A 17,390-nucleotide genomic window follows, 5' to 3' on the forward strand; every position below is an offset into this window, starting at 1 on the left:
CCTTTTGTGACTAATCTTAAAATGAGGAAAAATGCCTATGATTTGAGCAAAGTACGGTTCTTCTTCCTATAACTACTTAATGGCTGCAGGTACTTTGAGAGTTCTGACATTCACACCAATCAATCTAAAGTACACAAATTCTGCATTGCGTATTTTATTATTGCAAAAGGATTTTCGCTTCGCTCCTGCTACCATTTTAGGCAATTATGTTAAACAAAAAGCTCATTCTAGAGCAATGTTGCCATCTTGTGGTGAAATGTAAGAATGCACAGGAACCTGAAAAGCTAGACGAAAATAAGTATAGTAACGAATATCAGACATATACCTAGGGGCCCATCCATTAATGGAATTTGGGTGGTTAAAAGCACGATTGGAAAAATTTTGGAGTAACCATGATAATTTCTGATGGTCGAAAATGTCACAAAAATTATTTTTCGGTCGTACGAAAATATTTTGGTTACGATTCGGAAGTCACAAAATTTTCGTATACGAACGATCGCAAATGGGATGAAAACCAATAAGCTTTGAAACTTCAATGTATGATTTTGGAAGCCTTCCAAAACCAAAGTTTGAATGAATTCCGAATTCCGTGGAAGTTAACGAAAACCACAAAAAAGTTATGCAATTTTAACAATATTATCATGGTCATTACGAAAAGTTCTATATATCAGAAAAAAATACGTTTTTTTATGAAAAAAAAATTGTGCTTTCATGAATAGGCCCCCCTAGCGCCAAAAAAACATTCATTCAAAATCATTTTTACTGCTTATTTTGCTTAGACTCTAGTCTGCAGGCCATAACGAATGTTTCTGCTTTGCCCCTGGTGCACCAAATGGAATCTGCCCTTGAACTAGATAATTAAAACAATTGGTAAAATAACGAAGGAACTTACACTAAGACAGGATTAATATTAGTCTTAAGGCACTGACAAATTTATTGACTGAAATTTTTAACATTTTAAAAAAAAAAGAACAATGGCTCACAGAAAGAGTTATAGCATTTTGTCCATCTGGCAAGCATCACTGAGAAATCTCTAATAATAGGAATCTCACATTGCAAATACCTCAAAATACAGAATGTTGTAGGTATATTAAAAGTAAAAAGATGCAGGTCGAGATTATAGCAAATGTGCTTAGCCAATTTTTTTGTTCAGTTTATACAATAGAAGGGTCAGAGTTTCAAGACCCACCATATAGGGGAACCAATGGCTCAGCTCAATCTAGTCAGTGGTTGATGCAAGATATGGTACATAAAGGTTTACTTAAAATGAATGGGAACAAGGCACCATAGCCAGATGGAATATACCCTTGGGTACTTAGAGAGCTTAGTTCAGTATTAGCCAGGCCTTTTTTATTGATATTTTTCACTTTCATCTGGTATAGCTAGTAGGAAATTTGATATAATTCCAATATATATAAAAAGGGATTGGTCTACTTTAATTTAATTTGTTCATATTAATGACATAGGGGATGGCATTCTAAGTAATATAACAGCGATGATACACAACTATACAGCCCAATTAATTCCATTCAGGATGTAGCATCCTTGCAGCAGGATCTTGACAAATTAACAAATTATCTGGGTGGCATTTGGATTTGGTGTTGATAAATGCAAGGTTATGCACCTAGAATGTAAAAATATGCAAGCCAGTAACACCTTTAATGGGACTGTGTTAGGCAAATCCATCTTGGACAAAGACCTAGGGGTACCTGTAAATAATAAACTTGGCTGTGGGAAGCAATTCCAGTTGGTTTCATGCTGTATTATAAGGTAAAGAGATTGGTGGGAGAAGAGGGCCATTTTCCCCCTTCACAGGGCGCTGGTAAGACCCTATCTAACTGGATATAACTGAAATAATGAGAGCCCAAAGAAGGGACAACTATGCTACTATGAAAAGTTTTTCCCTGACCTTATCTGGCCAAGTTGGGGATGTTTACACATATTTACACTATATATTTAAATATATAAGGCGTTACAGGGTAACCTTATTGAAATATAAAATAACAAAAGCAGTATAAAGGTGATACCTTTATTGGCTAACTGTTTTATTCTTACAGAGAAAATGGGAATCATTTTTAAAAATTAGAATTATTTTCTTATAATGGAGCCTATGGAAGACGGCCTTTTCGTAGTTCGGAACTTTCTGGATAACGGGTTTCTGGATAACAGATCCTATACCTGTACCTTATCTGTTTGTCCCTTGCAGGCCCCCTTGTATATGACTTTGTTCACACCTTCCACACAGATGGGTATTCTTTTTATCTGGTTATTTGATCTATGAGCACCACAGCTTCATTGTAATCAGCTTGAAAAAGGAACTAAAATGTTCTGAAAGCTTGCTATGGTTATCTTAGTTAGCCAATAAAGGTATCACCTTTATATTACTTTTGTTATTGCAAAAGGGTTACCATGTAACATTTTGACTAGCTAGCACAGTACACCACCATTTCCAATATATAAGGGGACAATACAATAAACAATCTGATGTTTTATTTACCAGTAGAGCCTTACAAATGATACATAGGCAGACATTCTGATTAGAAGAAGAGGTTCTACCTTAATATTCAGAAAGGGTTTTTTTTGTAAAGTTGTGGAAATTTTCTCCCTGAGTTGTACTGCCTGATACATTAAATAGCTTCAAGAAGGGGTTGTGTGCTTGGATGCTATAGGCCTACTGAATATAGCTCTTAATACAAAATTAATCAAGGGATCGGTCTACAAACTTTAGGCTTTAGAAGGTTGTTTTTTTTTGCCTTCCTCTATATTACCAAGAAGTCACGCATGTTTTACTTAGACCTAAAAGGCTAAACTCAATGAACAAGTGTCTTTTTTAACCTATATTACCTAAACTGGGAACAATTAGAAAACATGACACACAGCACAATAGTAAACAAGGCTATACGAGGTACTGATTTTTAATAGCATAATATATCATGTAATACAAATTCCTAGCTGGAGTTGCTATAGAAAAATAAACTGCCTGTAGTTAGTCCAATTCATGGTAAGGGTCAAACAGATAAATGTCAATGTATGGTAGAAGTGCATTGGTACTGATGACTATACCTGCTGAATGGATCACGCAAGGGATTGATTTACAAATATATCTGCTGAATTCATTTTCAGCAGTCTGCTTACAAGTTGGAAAATAAAATCAAAGACCGGACAGGTTGTTACTGACTACTGAACTATATTGTACAATTAATACCATATCTGTAAATGAGCCCTAGAGTCTCTCTTGAATAAGTAGCCTTGTGTTCACAAACCAGCAAATTCACAGTGCACAGCGTAGCAGCCCACAGGAATTAGTTAGTTAGGAGCTTGTTTTATGAATAAGGCCTAAGCTAAATCTCTGCATTGTTTACCCCCTGCAGTGTTCACACCTCAGGCTCAGGCTGTAATCACCCATATTGTTCTCCTGTTCACACCTCAGACATTGTATGTACTGCCTGGTCTATGCTGCCTGTGTGTAGGCAGCATAGGGTAGGCAGAATATGGCACATACAGGCAGGATAGGGCAGGCAGAGCATGGCACACACAGGCAGGGTAGGGCTGAGTATGGCACACACAGGCAGCATAGGGCAGGCAGAGTGCTGCCTGTGTGTGCCATACTCTGCCTACCCTATGCTGCCTGTGGGAGGTAAACCTGGCAGGGGTTTGTTTTGGGAGTTTGTTAGCAGGTGGAAATAGCAATGAAATGGTCCCTAAGGTGTGTAATTATATGCTGGGGTTGCTGTGCTATCTACAGGGGAGGAGGAGGCATATGGATTTAAGGGTACGTCTTAATATGACATAATTCTTTCACATATGAATGATGGTGTGAGTGAGGACGAAGCATTTGGGTTTTTGCTGCACTACCCCCATAGTGATAAATTGGGTGTGGTTTAAAGGGTGAGTGGTCAAAACTGGCTTCCATTAGCGGCCCTCCACCATGTATGCGAGAGAAATTCCGGGCCTCGGCACCGTAGAAGTTGGACAGCACTGCTCTAGCCCATTCTGTAAATTTAGTGGTACAGAGTACTAGCTCAGCTATTCTGTGCCACATACCCCGCTACTTACATAAATGTCAGTTTACACTGGCATAAATACCTCAATACCCATTTGACTATTCTACATGTTCAGTTAGCTTTTACTGATACGAGACAGATTTTGTTCCATTAAACTTAAGTATCTAGTGATAAATGTTTCCTATCTTGTATTCTCAATCCTTAGTTATTTGTAATATACATTTACACCCCATCTGTGCAATATTTGGTACCTTTATGCTGATGCCACCCGGGACTGATTCTCAGCATGCAGGAAAAAAGCAGGCCGAGAATCAACCCCTATGGCGGACTTCGGCTCCGAAATGCAAACTCTCACGCTTCTTCAATATCTACCACATGTGCCTCCACTTAGCCCATGCAATGGTTTTGGGTGCAGGAAAACAAGGAGGCTAATGGCAGTGTAGGGACTGATTCTTGGCCTGCGTTTTTCTGCAGGCCAAAAATCAGCATCATATGGCATCAGCCTTAATAACTGGTTAATAGTATAAAATACATAAACATTGGGAAGCTGGCACTCCAAAAGCTTTAAATATACAATTCTCATTATCTGATAAATACTTAAGGAAAGGATATAATAAGAAACTGTATGAAGAAAAAAAGTTTTCCCTATGTCAAGGGGGTCCTTAACTTTTTTTTCTTACCCATGAGCCACACTCAATTGTAAAAAGTGTTGAAGAACAACACAAGCATGAAAAAAATTCCTGAGGGGTATCAAAAATGTGCTATAATTAGCTATTTGGTAGCCACTATGTGGACTGGCAGCCCAAAGGAGGCTCTGTTTGGCAGTACACCTGGTTTTTATGCAACCAAAACTTGTCTTCAAGCCAATAATTCAAAACTACGCACCTGCTTTGAGGCCACTGGAAGCAACATCCAAGGGTTTGGGGAGCAACATGTTAATGGCAAGCCACTGGTTAGGAATGACCACTCTAAGTTGTGTGCTTTGGCATGCTCATACAAATTAGGACACCAGAGCACACAATTTGTGGAGAGCACATAAAATAAACAATAATGGTCTAAGCAACAGACAATTTGCAGATTCCTTTAAATGGCTGAACTGAAATATTTTAAGTCAAAGAAGGTGACAGATGCAATCTGATCTACTAGCAGGATGCAGAGCCTTTGACAAATCCCCTGGCCTCCTACAATTTCAAGACCCACCTGGGCATATGTACAACCCACAGTGGAAAATTTACAGGCGACTTGCTCCATGCGTATTATGTCATTTCATTGATAATTAGGCCAGTTCATTTATATGACTATAGTGTATAATTACATTGATACTGAATTCATTCTGTTGTTGTTACAGTTCACTGCAGGAGTGTGAAGGTATTGATTTATATAACTTAGGCAAAGAACAGACATTTATATGAATCAGAGATAGAGTGAATTTAAAAAACGACTTTTAAAAATCAATGTAGAGTGTCCTGTGCAGCATGGAGAAAGACGTGGCATGTCTGCAGGAGCATATCTTCATACCATTAAATGTGCACTTAGAAAGCAAAAGAAGCGGGAAAACACATTATGGGTACTGGTGCAGAACACTTAACTATTAGATGCTGAAAGTCATTTCAAGGCCTCCAAAAATGACTTCTCAGAAAACAAACTGTAGCTATTAGGATAATTAGCAGTCAGTCTTCTCCTACACTGCTGTTCCCTGTCCCTTCTGAACACTTATCTTGTGGGTGTTCTGTCTTAAAGCCCAGACTCTCAACACCACCATACTCTGATCGTATGATTAAAGCAATATGCCCAAACAATGCAATGGCATAATTGGCACTTCTGCACTAACAAAAAGGCTTCAAGATTGGCAAACAAAAAGACAGAAGAGCTTTGGAGCATGCAAGGAAAATACTGCTGCATTTTTCCAAGACAAGGTAAAATATGCTAGCAGGCATTAAGTAAATTTATTTATAGGAAAAAGTAAAGCATAACGCTACAAAGATTTGATCGAAAGCTCCAACCCTCTGCATCACTTGCTCTATGACATACCTGACATACCTTTCAGTATACCATACCTGCAACACAACTGACCTTGGTGCTACCTAATTGTGCCAAATTATCCAAAATCCAAAAATAAGTAGGTGCACATCGGCCTGATATTTTTTAATGGCATGATTAAATAAAAACAATTATTTATTATCTTTAAAGGGTCCTGGTGTGCACCTACTTATTCTTGGATTTAATTAATATATATATTATACAGTAGATATAAAAAGTCTACACACCCCTGATAAAATCTCAGGTTCCTGTGCTGTACAAAAATGAGACAAAGATGAATCATTTCAGAACTTTTTCCACCTTTAATGTGACCTATAAACTGTACCACTCAATTGAAAAACAAACTGAAATCTTTTAGGTGAAGGGAAGAAAACCAAAAAAACTAAAATAATGTGGTTGCATAAGTGTGCACACCCTTAAACTAATACTTTGTTGAAGCACCTTTTCTATTTTATTAGCAACATTTTGACTTTGCAAGATTTGCCCACTCTTCTTTGCAGAAACACTCCAAATCTGTCAGATTGCGAGGGCATCTCCTGTGCACAGCCCTCTTCAGATCAACCCACAGATTTTCAATCAGATTCAGGTCTGGGCTCTGGCTGGGCCATTCCAAAACTTAAATCTTCTTCCAGTGAAGCCATTACTTTGTTGATTTGGATGTATGCTTTGGGTCGTTGTCATGCTGAAAGATGAAGTTCTTTCTCATGTTCAGCTTTCTAGCAGAAGCTTGAAGGTTTTGTGCCAATACTGACTGGTATTTGGAACTGTTCATAATTCCCTCTATCTTAACTAAGGCCCCAGTTCCAGCTGAAGAAAAACAGCCCCAAAGCATGATGCTGCCACCACCATGCTTCACTGTGGGTATGGTGTTCTTTTGGTGATGTGCAGTATTGTTTTTACGCCAAACATATTTTTTGGAATTATGGCCAGAAAATTTAACCTTGGTTTCATCAGACCATAACACCTTTATCCACATGCTTTTGGGAGACTTCAGATGTGTTTTTGCAAAATGTAGCCTGGCTTGGATGTTTTTCTTCATAAGAAAGGGCTTTCATCTTGCCACTCTACCCCATAGCCCAGACATATAAAGAAAATGGGAGATTGTTGTCATATGTACCACACAGCCAGTACTTGTCAGATATTCTTGCAGCTCCTTTAATGTTTCTGTAGGCCTCTTGGTAGCCTCCCTGACCAGTTTTCTTCTCGTCTTTTCATCAATTTTGTAGAGATGTCCAGTTCTTGGGAATGTCACGTTGTGCCATATTTTCTCCACTTGATGATGACTGTCTTCACTGTGTTCCATGGTATATCTAATGCCTTGGGAATTCTTTTGTACCCTTCTCCTGACTGATATCTTTTAACAATGAGATCCCTCTGATGCTTTGGAAGCTCTCTGTGGACCATGGCTTTTGCTGTGGGATGTGACTAAAAAAATATCAGGAAAGACCAACTAGAGCAGCTGAACTTTACTTGGGGTTAATCAGAGGCACTTTAAATGATGGCAGGTGTATGCTGACTCCTATTTAACATGATTTTGAATGTGATTGGTACAGCTTATAGGTCACATTAAAGGTGGAAAATTCTGAAATGATTTATCTTTGTCTCATTTTTGTACAGCACAGGAACCTGACATTTTACCAGGGGTGTGTAGACTTTTTATATCCACTGTATATATGCCTAAAAAATTATATATATTTGAAAAATACATTTTCTCTCTCTATCTTTTGCTGTGAGCACCCAGGCACTCTCTCTAATAAGCGAGTGCAGCTATATTTTGCATTTTATATGCCTTTAGAAAAATGGTTACAGATGCCTAGGAATTTGGGAAGGGATATAAAGAAGTTTAGAAAACATTTTGATGTCAATCATTGCACTAGCCAGAAGATCATCTATGAGCAGAGAATAGTTTAACTTTTAACAACTGTCAAGCTTGCCCAGGCCATGCCATGCCAACACAAGATGCCGAAAGCAATTACTAAGAACCCCAGAATTGTCTACCATTAGAAAGAGGCTGCAGAAATTAGATCTACATATTGTGGGCCAATCGAAAATTTTCTTTGCTGCCAGAAAGAACATCAAGGCCAAACTGAAGTTTGTTAATGCGCACCTGAAACAATATGCTCTGCCAGGCAAAGAAAGAATGAGTTGGCAACAATATTAGCAGACTTTTGGTGAAAACCAAAAGCAGCATTTCACCAGACGTGCATGGTACCAACTAATTCATGTTCAAACACCATTTTGTACTAGAAGTTATGAAATAATTTGCGTCAAGAATGGAAACCTAAGTGCATTCATTTTGATGCACCAGCCATAAATTTTCCCTATTCTTCCTTTATTTTTTCCCCTCATAGCTGCAGTTCCAGCACCCTTTATGGCTAAATATCTAACTAGCTTTATAAAAAAGCACCATTACACAGCAGGAGAAATAAGTCAGCTATGTTAGATGATGAAAATGTCAACACCATAAAAAGAATTCTGATTCATTGTTTCCATCCCAATTCATGCAACTGCTGCTTTCTCTAATCCTTAATGTGTTATGGCAATCCTGTGCTTTTATTCCTTTGTACCAGCCAGTGTTTTCAAAATAAAATAAAAATAACTCTTAAACTAACCTAGAAAAGAAATTAAAAGGAGCACAAAATATTAAAAGGAAAACAAACCGTCTTTTTGAAATGAGCTCATATAGTTAGGTGTGTGTAGAAAAGGTTGTAGAAAAGAAAGCAAACACTATCTAAACTTTAAAAAAATAAATCTGAATGCAATTTTATTTATGCAGACATACCTGCATCCAATAATTATTATTATTTATATAGCGCCATCAATTTGTGCGGCTCTTTACAGAGTAAAGGGATACAAATATAAGACCAAACAGTTAACATATACAGACAAACATTTCCCTAAAAATGATTCACAGCAATATTTGGATGCTCTTATAAGACAATATAGGGTGGGCAATTGAGACATAAAGTAAGGGTAAATAGTGTGTTCCTGTTGGTTTGTAAAGTGATGGTAAGAGCGAAGTAAAAGGTGAATACCAGTGGTTAATGAGCGTGTGAGCAAAGGGTAGGGGGGTTTAGTGGGTAATCAAGTTGCTGAGGGTTTAGATTATAGGCTTAAATGAAAAGGTGAGTTTTAAGTGACCGTTTAAAAGCCTGGAGACTCTGAGTGTGTCTACTGGGATGGCGCAGAGCATAGGTGGGTGCAGCACGTGAGAAGTCCTGGATGCGAGAGTGAGAGGAAGTAATGAATGAGGAGGAAGTCATGCACAAACCGAGGGCTATGTCTGGGGGGTTTACTTGGGGATTAGGATGGTCATACATAGTGGTGCTATATAGATAGATAGATAGATGATAGATAGATAGATAGACATGTATTTTTAGTAAGAGAAAAAAAGTAACTTTTAATTTGCATCTTTCTCAAGACTAAAAGACTAAAAATACCTGGTGTGCATCTATACTTTGATTTTGTGTATTACAGGTATAGGACCCATTATCCAGAATGCTCGGGACCAAGGGTATTCCGGATAAGGGGTCTTTCTGTAATTTGGATCTCCATACCTTAAGTCTGCTAAAAAATCAATAAAACATTAATTTACCCCAATAGGATTGTTTTGCATCCAATAAGGATTAATTATATCTTAGTTGGGATCAATTACAAGGTACTGTTTTATTACTACAGAGAAAAAGGAAATCAGTTTTAAAATTCTGAATTATTTGATTAAAATGGAGTCTATGGGAGATGGGCTTTCTGGATAACAGGTTTCCGGATAAGGGGTCCGATACCTGTACTAAGCTTGGATAGCAACCAGGTTTAATGCCTTTTTGTTTGGTGTGCTTAAACTTATATATATATTATATATATATTATATATATACATAACTGAAACAAAACCTTGATATTCATTACAACCCGGGTTCTAATATTTACCCAGCTCAGTGTCCCTGTCCTGTGAAAAACAGTTTCCATGAATCAGTGAGAGGAGAGGAGACCTAAGTGGCTCTCAAATGATTTTTATACTATGCATACCAGTGTGTGAAATGTAAATTTGGAGTGTGGGGTATGTAGGCTGCCCACTAGGTGGAAGCAAAGATTCCCACTGTGAGCCCCTGCAAGCACAGGCCATCCTAACAGTTATGTGACTGAAAATAATTATAAAACACACTGCACAAATGAAACTTAATGTGATTATGGCTGTAAAAGATAATTAGCATTATATTTGAAACAATCTGAATACATATAGAGATAAGTGTATTTGTACAGAAGTCTACGGGGTATATTTATCATGCTGTGTAAAAAGTGAAGCATTACCGGTGATGTTGCTCATAGCAGCCAATCAGATGCTTTGTTTTGGTTTTAAAACTGTTGAAATCTAATTGCTGATTGGTTGCCCTGGGCAACATCACCAGTAATGCTTCACTCTAACTTTTTACATAGCATGATAAATATACCCCTAACAGTATACTAGGGGGGAGTTTTTGTACTGCCTGTTTTTTTGCGACTTTTTTGTTAATTTGTTTTCGTACTTCACGACAATTAGTGCGACAAAATCGTATTTGTCGCGCCGAGTACAAAAATTTTGGATTCATTCAAGCTTTGGTATTGTGACGTTCCTTTGGCCAAGTTGGAGCTGCAGAGTGCCATTGAGTCCTATGGGAGGCTTCCGAAAACACGCACAGAAGGTTCAAAGTCAGAAAGGTTTTCCCGCCGTTTACGATAGTTCAGATACAAACATTTTTTGACTTTCTGATCGCCAATACAATATTATCGTGAGTAATACAATTTTTTCGGAAGTATTTTCGTGATATTTGCGATCATCAGAAATGATCGTATCTAATCCGAATTTTACCCATTTCTGGATGAATCAGACCCTAGGTGTCTAGGGGCTGATTCATCCAGAAATAGGTATAATTATCGTAGGTATAATTATCGTATCTAATCCGAATTTTACCCATTACTTTGATGAATCAGCCCCTAGGTGTCTGAAAACTATAAATAATTAAACTGTTCTAGAAAGATATGATAATAATGGTATGCTTAGAAAAGTAAATGAATGTACACGTCTCAGCCTTTTCTCTAGCATTTAAAGGAGAAGGAAAGGCTAATAACGAGTTAATCTCAAGCTGCAGGCATAGCTTCAGTTTTCTCAATAGTGCCATAAAGTCTCCCCATATTTCACCTGTTCAGATGATCAGAATCCAAACATGAAGAAAAAATGCTGAGCTGTGTAAAGAAAGTTCCTATAATGCCTCCTGCACCGAGACCCAGACCAGTGTACATGCTCAGTTTGTAAGACTATGAGGAAGCTTCCTGCTGATTGGCTCAGATCCACATTCCTAAGGCGGGGGAAGAGTGAGTCCTTAGCATTCTTGAGGGAGGGGAGAGAGGAGAGAGCTGCATGTCTCTGGCACAGGAAAACAGACACAACAAATCTTTTGACAGAGAACTCAGTGCAGCGTTTCTGTGCTTATGGCTGTATTTACATAGACCTTTCTGATAAAGCTTACTTAGTTTTTACCTTTCTTTCTCCTTTAACACACTGTGTAGCACTAGAAAAGCCCCCAAAACACAAATTCACACATTGTCCTCCTTACCCGTATCCAAATGATGGTTTTCATTGTTTTGTTTTTTTTCTCAGAATACCCATTACTTTTGTCAGCATCTATCTAAGCAAAGTCTTCACTGCATCACAGTTGGTGGTTGCCATACTGTCAGCGCCAACGTCATTGTCGTTGTCACAAAATCTTATGTGCATGCGTGTGCCTATCTGCCGCTCCCTAACATAAGTTGCCGAAATGGTTTTTACAAATATGTGCAGAGTTTGAAACAATTCTTTTGCAAATGCATTATGTTTAAGCGCCTTGACATATCTGATGTGTCCTTGCATGTGAACATTATTTATGTATTTGTTCGCCACTTAATAATCGATAAAGTATGACAGAATGCCTTTTTTACACTTTTAAATGATTGCGACTATACAATACATGTGTACTATATTAACACTGTGATTTACAGTTAAGTGAACATTATAACACCACCTAATGGTAAGTACCTGCTTTGGTCTATTGAAAATGCATGATGCAAGTACCATGGCAGTTCCCATTTAAATGTATAACCAAAAATGTATAAATGTATGCCAAAAATATTTATAACACTCAAGTGGTAAAGCACATCAGCTGGATTCTATATGGACAGACATACAAAGCTAGTATTGCTCTATATTTGAGAACAGCCCTCTTCAACTTCATAATTTTTTTTGTATTTTTGTATGTAATATTGTATACAATATAATTGTATGTTTCTAATGTACAGACCTGTGGAATATGTTTGCTTTTTATAAATACATGTTATTATTAATAAAAATTGGAATAATATAAAATAAGGTTTTTTATTAGCATCTGTTCTATAGATATGTGCAATTTTGCCTTATATCAGCATATAACTTTGTTTCCCGGTTCAACACAGATTTCACAGTGACACTGCGACACTGGCTGCTTCTCTGCCAGCTAGCAGTCACCTCTGAATTAGGCAGGTAGCAGACTTGTCACGAATCCTGTCAGACAATGAATCACCAGCTGATAAACAAATGGAAACAGCTGGTAACTCAACACACACGCAGACACTGTTCACCACCACTCAAGTCTGATTTACTTCCAAGCTAAATCGCCTTGCAGACATGAATAAAACACTGTTGTGTACCTTCCATGGGCTTTGCACGCAGAAAAGGAATAGAGTCGGAATATAATCAGTTTAAGTGAAAGCTACTACTTTTGAGACACCAAAGAGGTCAAAGGCAGTGTCATGCAATTTTAACACAATTCATCTTATGAATCCTCTAAAGAATAACCTTATACATAACATCCAAGTCTATAAAATAAAACAAGAAAAGAAGCCCCTGCTCTACCTAAGCAAAAAAAAATCAAGATGCAGAGTGAGAACTGCATGAAAAAGAGAGTCAGGTTGCTAACCTACCTTCTCTACTTTGCCTCCGTTAATGTCATTTGGGAGAAATTTCTTCCCAGTGGTTCTCAGATCTGTCTGCAAAGAAAAGGAGAAAACAGTACAGTGAAACCTCAATTTCACATCCCGATTTTACGTTTTCCTGCATTTTACACTATTGTTTTGTGGTCCTACTAATAAATAACACATAATAAACTTCTCTGATTTTACATTTTCCTGGAGTTTGCACCATTTTTTTTTCTGGTCCCCTGGAAAAACTTAGAATGGGGGTTCTACTGTAGTACTTTCCACAAACACAGGGACAAGTGAGAGCACGTGAACTAAATGTCACAGTCTTTAAATCTGTCAAATACGTGTATGTAAAGCTATATTTTTGCAGATATAGAACTCACTTCTTATATTTTCCTGCAAATAAACATGTTCAATAGTAATTTTCAATAAAAATGAGAAAGAATGCCAAGTGAAAAATAATGAAATTTTGTTTAACTGTATAAATAAAAGGAGAATATCAAGAAAGGGACTGAAGAGGCATTAATTTACCTTATATTGTAAAATATAAGAAGTCACAGAGGAATTTCATTACATTTGTTTTTTTACTTTTTTTTAAATGGAAAAGTTTCACTTTAAAAGGTGTCAGTTACCTCAAAGTGAGTAAGCTTAACCATAAAGCAAGGTACACAGCTGTCCTGGGTATAAAATCAAAATGTACACTAAGAGGTATATTTATCATGCTGTGTAAAAAGTGGAGTGAAATATTACCGGTGATTTGCCCAGGGAAACCAATCAGCAATTAGATTTCAACCAAAGCAAAGCATCTGATTGGCTGTTATGAGCAACATCGCTGGTAATGTTTTACTCCACTTTTTACACAGCATAATAAATATATCCCTAAATGGTGCAAAGCCCTGCTACTAAGTGCACTGTTAACGGAAGTTGGGTTAAGGGGGGTATTAAGAATTGAAGCTAAAGAGTGGTGCAACATGATTGAAATGTAGCATAAATGATAAAGATTAATATCTGTGAAGTAAAAGTATCCAGTTAGTTCGTCACCACATTACAATTTCCTAGCAGCTTTGGGAAAGTCTTCAGGTAAATTTTATTTAAAGTGATACTGACACCAAAAAATTTCTTTTAAAAATATGAACCTACTTCCAAACCTACCCATAGGTCATGTTGACTGTTTTCTCCTAAAAGTCCTGCTTCTCTACATAAATCCTACTGAAGATCCTGAACCCGACTGTCTGGCTGCCCGATTGTAGCTTCTCAATCTGTCAAAACGACTACATCATAAAGTGGGAGGATTCAACTTGCAGTTTGCTTCAAAGAGTTCCCCCTCCCTCCCTCGCTCCTCGCATTATGAACTAGATAGCAGGCAGGCTTGACCTTTTCATTGCCTGTCTGCTTCAAAGGGCTTCCCCCCCTTTCTGCTCTTCGCACAAAGAATTCAAATATGAAACAAAAAAAAAAACAAACATGGCTGCTCCGTGGGTCTGTAATTCGCGCTACCATAATTATGAAGCAAAAAAACTTTGCAGATTTAGTTTATAAGGAATTTAAAGCTGATACAAATTAAAACACAGCAGCAGGTGTAAAAAAAAATTTTTTAACTGGCTGTCAGTATCACTTTAACGGCAAGATTGACAGCCTGCAATTCATATTAAAGAGTGAGCTGTAAAATCTGCACCATTCTTAGAAAACTAGGATTATCTGTGAATATTTTAAAACATTATCATCCATATAAAGAGAGCAAATGTGACCTTTGTGTAGCAAGCTTGAAGACATGCTGGCTTTCCTGCTATTGTTAAACTATGTCTCCAATAATGCTACTTGGTTAGTTCCTGCTGTAATTTAGCTGAAAAGGCCTGGATGGAGTCTGCACTCCAAGGCTTTAGTATTCTGTGGGGTGCACAGCCAAAATCTGAGTAATTTTTTATTGAAAATTCATTGTTTAAAAACCAACGTTTCGGTCCTCATTAGGACCTTTATCAAGATCCTTGATAAAGGTCCTAATGAGGACCGAAACGTTGGTTTTTAAACAATGAGTTTTCAATAAAAAAATTTTTTTGAATTTTAAGGGTGTGCCGGCCATGGATTATTTCATGCTATATATATATATATATATATATATATATATATATATATATAAAAACAAAATGAAATACTGGTACTCACGTATAATCCACAGCTTGGCCTGGGTGCAATCCTCAAAATTAGAATGAACACGAATTGGGAAAAGAAGCCGCACTCACAGGACTTAAGTACAAAAATAAAAAACTTTTAATGGTAAATCAGTGAACTGACGTTTCGGCTGAACACCTCAGCCTTTCTCAAAGTTGAGAAAGGCTGAGGTGTTCAGCCGAAACGTCAGTTCACTGATTTACCATTAAAAGTTTTTTATTTTTGTACTTAAGTCCTGTGAGTGCGGCTTCTTTTCCCAATTCGTTATATATATATATATATATATATATATATATATATATATATATATATATATATATATATATATATATATATATATATATATATATATATATATATATATAATCCCAAAATCGGCACTCACCAAAACAAAAAATATAAACCGGGTGCTAACCACAACTTAACATATCCTCCTTTAGAAAGCACTCACGGTGTTTAGGAAAAAAGAAAATATTTATTTACACAAAAACGTCTACGCGTTTCGATCCATACGGGATCGTCATCAGGACTAAACACCGTGAGTGCTTTCTAAAGGAGGATAGATATATATATATATATATATATATATATATATATATATATATATGGACAGAGACCCACACACACAAGGACTTAATAATAAAGTGAAAAAATTTATTCAAAAAAATCCAACGTTTCGAGTACTGACTGTACTCTTCCTCAGGGACAAACCAGAGAAAGAGTACAGTCAGTACTCGAAACGTTGTATTTTTTTGAATACATGTTTTCACTTTATTATTAAGTCCTTGTGTGTGCGGCTCTCTGTCCATATATTCCCTTATTTTAGCCAGCACCCAGGGCATTTGAACTTTCATAGGGTGTGCTCCACTCTTCCTTGTATATATATGTGTATATATATATATATATATATTTAATTTTTTTTTCCTGCACTGTTTAGAACACAGGGCACTATGCCAATATATTTAAGACACAAAAGAATTACAATGGAGAAATGTGGATATGTTATTTTACTGTATGCCCCGTTTAATATAAATAATTGGAAAAGTGCTGCATCACTTGATGATACTGTATTTCATAAATAGTGATGAGGATTATAAAAAATATTTTTTTAAAAATTGTACAGGGTGTTTAATAAACCTGTTACACACGGTTTTTCTTACAGTTAAGTATATTATCAAACAATTTAATTCCCAACATAACTTTTTTTAGGCTGAAACCAATGCATGATGTAAATAACCAAATAATTTGCCCAATTTTAAAACTGGCCTTACATGGACAGATTTAAGCAGCTGATTTAGCCCCCCTCAGAAAGAGACAACAGTTTATCTACCCATATATGGGCTCTCCCCCACTTACTTTCCAACAAATATCTGGTTGGAAATCGGGTAGGGATTAAAAATCCTGCTGTGACAGAGACCAAATTGGTGCTTTGAAGTGTTTTTTTTTCCAGAGGGGCCTGCATTGGCCTTCATTATGATCCAAACAATTGGAGCAGCCAGGATAGGCCCAACACATACATAAGCAAATCAGGCAAAGATATCAGGCAAAGATCCACTTGTTTGGCAACCTCGCCAAATGAGCAGATCTTCAAGTGTGTGGCCAGCTTTACTGGCTGCTTGTAGCATGAGTGAGTAATATGCAGTTAGGTTGAGGAAGCACAGTAAATAATATTATTAATATAGGAAAGAATATTAAAACCTATATGTGAAAATGACCAAGCATCCAACACATACTATTTAATATTTATTTTATATATTTGTCCCCAATTAAATATAAAGTACTAAATAAAAAGAATCTAAACATACATTGAGAGCTATAAGCAACATCGTTCTGTTCTCTGTTGAATATTTGCATGCTTCCAACCCATTCTCAGAAAGGCACCTGAAAAAAAAACAGTGACATTAATTAGACTTATGGTACAATCAAATGTGTTTTAAACAATATAAATATTTCTTGCAGAATTTACATACTTCTTGAAGAGGAACATTACCAAAAATATGATATAGAAAGATTTTCAGTTCATATAAAACATCAGGGACTCCAGATAGTAGGGTCACACAGAATGTATTTATTTTACATAAAATCAGTTTAGGATGGAACCTATAATTATTAGAATGATCCCTGATTTTTCAAATGTTCTAGAAACCTTAAAAGGGCTTGTGCTGAACATACTTTTTTGCAGCATGTATTGTTTTTGTTTCTTGCATTACAA

General features: G+C 36.7%; 1 protein-coding gene across 2 annotated transcripts in view; it reads right to left on the bottom strand.

Moving 5' to 3' along the window:
• Positions 1-17,390, bottom strand: part of tdrd3 (tudor domain containing 3) — a 102,791-nt gene that overhangs the window by 52,104 nt on the left and 33,297 nt on the right. For both annotated transcript variants that reach the window (XM_031895819.1, NM_204054.1), the window contains 2 exon segments: positions 16,984-17,059; positions 13,013-13,078 (listed from right to left, as the gene is read on the bottom strand). In XM_031895819.1, coding sequence (XP_031751679.1) covers positions 13,013-13,078; positions 16,984-17,059 — 142 coding nt within the window.

This window comes from Xenopus tropicalis, chromosome 2 (genome assembly GCF_000004195.4).
Source record: "Xenopus tropicalis strain Nigerian chromosome 2, UCB_Xtro_10.0, whole genome shotgun sequence".
Classification (NCBI taxonomy): Eukaryota; Metazoa; Chordata; class Amphibia; order Anura; family Pipidae; genus Xenopus; species Xenopus tropicalis.